This window comes from Enhydra lutris, unplaced genomic scaffold, assembly GCF_002288905.1.
Source record: "Enhydra lutris kenyoni isolate GAN:26980312 unplaced genomic scaffold, ASM228890v2 scaffoldscaffold58, whole genome shotgun sequence".
NCBI classification, from domain to species: domain Eukaryota; kingdom Metazoa; phylum Chordata; class Mammalia; order Carnivora; family Mustelidae; genus Enhydra; species Enhydra lutris.
Window position 1 is genome coordinate 6,630,194 of NW_019154142.1, and position 6,000 is coordinate 6,636,193.

At 38.0% G+C, this 6,000-nt stretch overlaps 1 protein-coding gene across 2 annotated transcripts in view; it reads left to right on the top strand.

Moving 5' to 3' along the window:
• The window catches only part of LOC111158303 (sestrin 1), a 129,898-nt gene extending 125,918 nt beyond the window's left edge, over positions 1 to 3,980 (top strand). For both annotated transcript variants that reach the window (XM_022520255.1, XM_022520256.1), the window contains exons 8-10: positions 664 to 854; positions 2,081 to 2,225; positions 2,816 to 3,980. In XM_022520255.1, the coding sequence (XP_022375963.1) occupies positions 664 to 854; positions 2,081 to 2,225; positions 2,816 to 2,902 (423 nt within the window). In that variant the 3' untranslated portion in view covers positions 2,903 to 3,980. The remainder of the gene's footprint in view (positions 1 to 663; positions 855 to 2,080; positions 2,226 to 2,815) is intronic.
• The last annotated feature ends 2,020 nt before the right edge of the window (positions 3,981 to 6,000 follow it).

The window sequence follows — 6,000 nt, forward strand, 5'->3', positions numbered from 1 at the left end:
ATCATAAAGAAGTTGGCTGGGCTGCTAAGTGTTTGAAGCAAAGGATCCCTACTTCTGATTAGTGGGAAGCTAGTTTAAAATTGGTCAGGTTTGTAGGTTTGGGGATCAGAGTGATAATATACCAAAGAGGTGTTCCAGGAAAATTAATATGAGAGCAACCTAGTAGCGTAGGGGCTTATTTTGCTTGAGATAGAAAGAAAGGAAGCAGGAAGATTTAATGTAGGAAAACGAATTAGGGAACTCAGCACTAAGAGAAAGCAGGGAGGAGGAAAAGGAATGAGTGGTAGTTCTGAATTAAAAATGTACAAAATTTGAGGACTGTTGGAATAGCTGCAGTGAGGGAAAAGGAGAGAGGACTCCCAAGATAGGTTGCCTCTGGATGCTGAATGAGGACAGAGTGAGAGGAAGCTGAAAATGGGTAGTCTATGTGTAAGAAAGAATCCCATTGGTTTTTTACACTCACTGAGTTACAAAAGCTTTGTGTGCTGCAGTATAGAAATTGAAAACATCAGATTATACTGCAGGTCCAGCTGGGAACTAGGATGCACTAGAAAGGCAGGGGATCCCATCTGCCAGTAATCTCACCATCGACAGAACAGTAGACATAGAACTATACTTGGCCACATTTTAATTATTCGCATTTGTTCTGTTTTCTGTATTTAGGACTATTGCTGGGAAGACCACGGTTATTCTTTGGTAAATCGCCTTTATCCAGATGTGGGACAGTTGATTGATGAAAAATTTCACATTGCTTACAATCTTACTTATAATACAATGGCAATGCACAAAGATGTCGATACCTCAATGCTTAGACGAGCTATTTGGAACTATATTCACTGCATGTTTGGAATAAGGTTAGTCTGTTTTCTTATGTTTATAAAGAAATATTTTCCTCAGGACTCAATTATTCAGGTGCTTGGAACACACATGCAAGACACACATATACAAATGTTCCCATCACAATACCTTATTTTTATGCTGCTTATGAACGACTCTTTCCTAGCTAGGCAGAAGGGAGTTAGGGACATTGACAAGAGTTAAATGACAGATGCCTCCGGGGAAGACGAGGGCAAGCAAGCTGGTCCTAGAGCATAAAGGAAAAGTGTGTCCTCAAACATCTTTGATACCATCTCCTTCTTGGAAATTGGTACCCTTACAGTGCCCTCCTAGCTCTTCTCAAGCTCCTTCTGAGGACTACCTAATCCCATGATACATCATCAAAATGCAAAATTTTCATGTACCGACTGTTAGGTATTCAGCCATATTATGTTATATAGGAAATGCAACCATTACATATATACCACCTTCTAACATATACACATGAACTCCACACTGTAAGACTTTGATTATTTTAGCTGTAAAATCTTGCTGTTAATTTTATCAGTGACCAGACTATTGACTCACCGCCTCCAGAATAGTAGTAAAGCCAGCTTTGGAAGAGTTTTTTTTTTTTTTCCTTTTCTACTGAATATCAAATAAGAGACTTCAGTCTCTGGCTATTCTAGAAACCATCACCCACTGGGACAGAGCAGACACTGCTGCATACAACCATCTCAACTTAAAGAATAGCCTTTCCTAAGTGTAGACGCTATGAGGCCATCTATAGATCATCCTTCCCTTTGGAATAATCTTCTGCCAACCCCCACACCATTTTTTTCCTCATCTGATCCCAGAAACTCCTGGAAACATGAGAGAAAAAAGGGATAATTGTAATTGTTTTCATTTATGTAAGTGGATTACCATCTATATATCATTGCAAGAGTAACCAATAATAAATATTGTTTGATTTGTGGAATTCTTAACTTCAGCAGTTCTCAAGCTTTTCCCACAATTTCCTCAGTGTGTTTGCTTCTTTATGATTTTAAATATATACACCTGCCTGGGCACTGGCAGATTTTGTTCCTCTCCCTAACTTCTGTTTCTCATCCCTTTCTGTTCACTTATCCACCCCCAATTAAACATTGTAAAGCAGTTATTTGGGGGGACAGAGAGGGAAGAAGAATTTACTATGAATGTCCATAATTTCATAAGAAAACAGAGTATATATTGAAAATATAATTCTCATTTTGTCTTTTAACAGATATGATGACTATGACTATGGTGAGATTAACCAGCTATTGGACCGTAGCTTTAAAGTTTATATCAAAACTGTTGTTTGCACTCCCGAAAAAGTTACCAGAAGAATGTATGATAGCTTCTGGAGGCAGTTTAAGCACTCTGAGAAGGTACGTACCTGTTGTGGTTTGTTCAACAGTGATTCTCATTCTCCTTCAGCTAATCTAATGGCCCTCAAATCCTTTCCATCACCTCTTCCAACCCAGAGGAGAACATTCCTGCACATCTATCCCTGGTATCTCTTGGAAGGAACCTCATTATAGTGTTAGAGTAAAAGAATAAAAACAGGTAGCTGCTCTCACTTCAGAAGTGCTGGCCTGGCTGGCACTGCTTGGGAGAAAGAAGACCATTTTGCAAGAGCTCTTTTTTACTTGTTTATAGATACAAATGTCTTGTCTTTGAGCCATCTTTTTAAAATTAAATTATTAAATGATTTGGCAGGGGACGTTGGTATTCTAATAAAGCAATGTCTAGATTTTCTGAAATGTAACAAACTTCCAAGAAGGGATGCGATCAGATATAAATATAAGCCAGTGTCTAGCCAAGAAGAACATTAGATGGCTTTCATTTTAGACAGTCAAGACTTCTGAGTTATTCAGTAGCACACAGAAAATGTAGTTTAGGGGGTTTTAGCTGCACTGAGAAACTAATTGGGAATGCTTATAACCCTACCTTAAATTATGTTGTGTTTTATATTCAGGTTCATGTTAATCTGCTTCTTATAGAAGCTAGGATGCAAGCCGAACTCCTCTACGCTCTGAGAGCCATTACCCGCTATATGACCTGATGCCTTTCCTCCATTAAAGATAATGGAATGATCAGCAGATATAGTCTACAGGGGATGGTACTAAGCCCCAGGACCAATGGTAGATAAAAGAATTCAGAAATCCATTGTGCCATGATTCCTTTAGTTTTCGCTATGTTACTGTGGAAACACCACTGCCGGCACGAGCAGTGAATGCTTGGCAGCTTCAAGTGTAGAGCTGTGAAGAAGGGCTGCCGTTCACAGTATTTTGCTTTTTGACAGTACAAGATGCTGTATAACTGTTTTAATACAGCAAATAGTAACTCTCCAAATCCTGTTGCTTTTATGTTAAATAAGATAACAAGAATTGGAGCATGCAAAGAATGGGACTTGGATAATGACATAAGCTTTTTATACATAAAGAATTTTAGATCTTGGTGCTGCTATTTCTGCTGGTGGAATGAATAGAGTGGCTGTTCCAGTTAAGCTATTAGTAATAAAAGTGAACACTGCTACTATCTGAGCCTACATACCTAATTTGTGTGGTTTCAAATTAAACTTGCATATGTGTTAATTTTTTTTGCATTTAAAAAAGCATAGAATTATTAAGCTCGGCAAAGGCCATTTTGATGGTAACAGTTCATTTCTTTCATTGGATGAATTAAATTGCAGTGGCATTCTTAAAGATTTTGTTCAAAAAGCAATCTTAAATGAAAGAGTATAAATTGTAAGAAAAGCTAGCTATCTTTTGATATGCTGTTTCCCAAGATTCTCTGACACTGGAGGGCAGCTGTCTTGTGCAGTATTTTGTTTCCAGCACTGAAGTTGTGGGAAATGTTGCTGTAGACAGCTGCGCAGTCCCAGGTGCATTCTGTCCCTCTGCTCCTGCCTGCCTCATGGTCCCCACTTTAAAGATTGTGGAGCTGTTTAAATAATAAAGCTGGAAAATATTTTTAGTCGGGTTATCAAATTTGATTTACAAAAATGCTAACTTTGTTTGAAATGCAAAAAGATTTGAAAAAATGTATTAAGTACACTTTGTATTCTGGAAGCGTGAATTGCTTTTGAAGTCTGTCAGTATTATTGGTATTTTTCAATAAAGAATCATTTTTTTCTCCAATTTTATGTACTATCTCAAGCTCTTAAGTTATGACTACACAATCAGTTACCATTCTGAGTTTGTTTACTTTTATCAGCCAAGTAGATTCACACTTAAATAATGCTGTAATCAGATGAGAGACTATTAAATAGCAAACTTTTAATGTCCTTTTAAAAGTTACAAAGAAGAGTGCACCTTCATGATCTTAGATAAGACTATTTTATGGCCTCATGCTTTGTCCCTTTTGAACTGAGATGTTTCAGATTTCAAATAAGGATTATCAGAAACAAGGGACACTGGGCTGGCTCAGCCCCACATAATAATTGATCTATAGACATGTTGAACCTTACCATGTGGGACAGTTCACACAGGTTAATACTGAATGTAAGCTAGAATGAGAATTGGTGGGAGTGCCTGGGTGTCTCAGGTGGTAAGCACCTGACTTACTCAGGGTTCTGGGATCGAGCCCCACATCAGGCTCCCAGCTTGGCAAGGAGTCTGCTTGTTCCTCTCCCTCTGCCCTACCCCCTGCTCATGCGCTCTCTCAAAATCTTTTTTAAAACAAGAATTAGAATTTTGGCTATAATTTTTAGAAAAGGAGGCATGGGTGTTATTCTATTACTGTAAAATTTTCTTAACCAAAATTTGGTGTATTTCACTGGTCACCTGACATTTCATTTAGATTTCTGAAGTGTCTACAGTATGTTGTCTTTTAATTTGGTGAATGTATTAAACTTCTCTCCCACCCCCTTAAAAGTTGGTTGAGCATGTGACTCCTGATCTTGGAGTTGTAAGTTCAAGCCCCACATTGGGTATAGAGATTACTTAAAAGCTTAAAAAGAATTATTAGAAACAAAGTCTAATTTGACAACAGAACAAAAAGATACTGTCAAATTTAAATCATTAAATCATTGAGCTCTAAATATAACCAAAGCTGTTGTAATAACTGTTACTTATCAAAACATTTGAGCTCAATCCAGTGCGTACAAATTTATCATGTATGGATGAGAGTAGGGAGGCAGAATTTTAAATAGAATTGGCTCCTGCCTTCAAAGTTACATACCCTGGTGAGAAGACTGTTGTTATCAATATATTTTATATTTAAAGGGGTGCCTGGGTGGTGCAGTCATTAAGCGTCTGCCTTCGGCTCAGGTCATAATCCCAGAGTCCTGGGATCGAGCCCTGCATTGGGCTCCCTGCTCAGCGGGAAGCCTGCTTCTCCCTCTCCCACTCCCCCTGCTTGTGTTCCCTCTATCACTGTCTCTCTGTCAAATAAATAAAATCTTTAAAAAAAAAAAAAAACCTAAATCGGTCCTACCCATTGAATTTGCATCATGCCTTTGCCATTTTCTGACTGCTGCTGAGTTATAACAATACAGGTGAACCCAATATGTAAGGTTACACTGGATATAGTTGAAGTTTTACTTATTCTGCTCTTGGTTCTTTACACTTTCTCTTAAAATTTCTGCTAGAGGGGTGCCTGGGTGGCTCAGTGGGTTAAAGCCTCTGCCTTCGGCTCTGGTCATGATCCCGGGTTCCTGGGATGGAGCCCCGCATCAGGCTCTCTGATCAGCAGGGAGCCTGCTTCCTCCTCTCTCTGCCTGCTTAAATCTTTAAAAAAAAAAAAAAAAAATTTCTGCTAGAAGTTCTAATCAGTAACAGGATGATCACCAAACAAGATGAGCCAAATGCATTATCTTAGTCCACTGAAGTTTATAGAATCACCTAGAAATCACAAGTTGAAATGAAAACTTTAACAAGTAAAAAAGTATGCCTATACCTAAAGTAATAAAGGCATGCCTGTGATACAAAGTTGATGTTTCAGTACCTTATTGAACAGGTGTTTCCTGTTACTCAGAATGTTTTCTCAAAATTAAACGCACAGGATTTGTAATGTTACTATAATCTTTTAAACTAAGAGTTGACAAAATAATTGAGGAGGTAAAATAGAATATTGGATAACAAAAACCTCCCCAAGAGCAAAATTACTTAAATCGTGAAAAGATTTCTGGTTGAGGTTTCCAGGATTCATTTTTTTTTT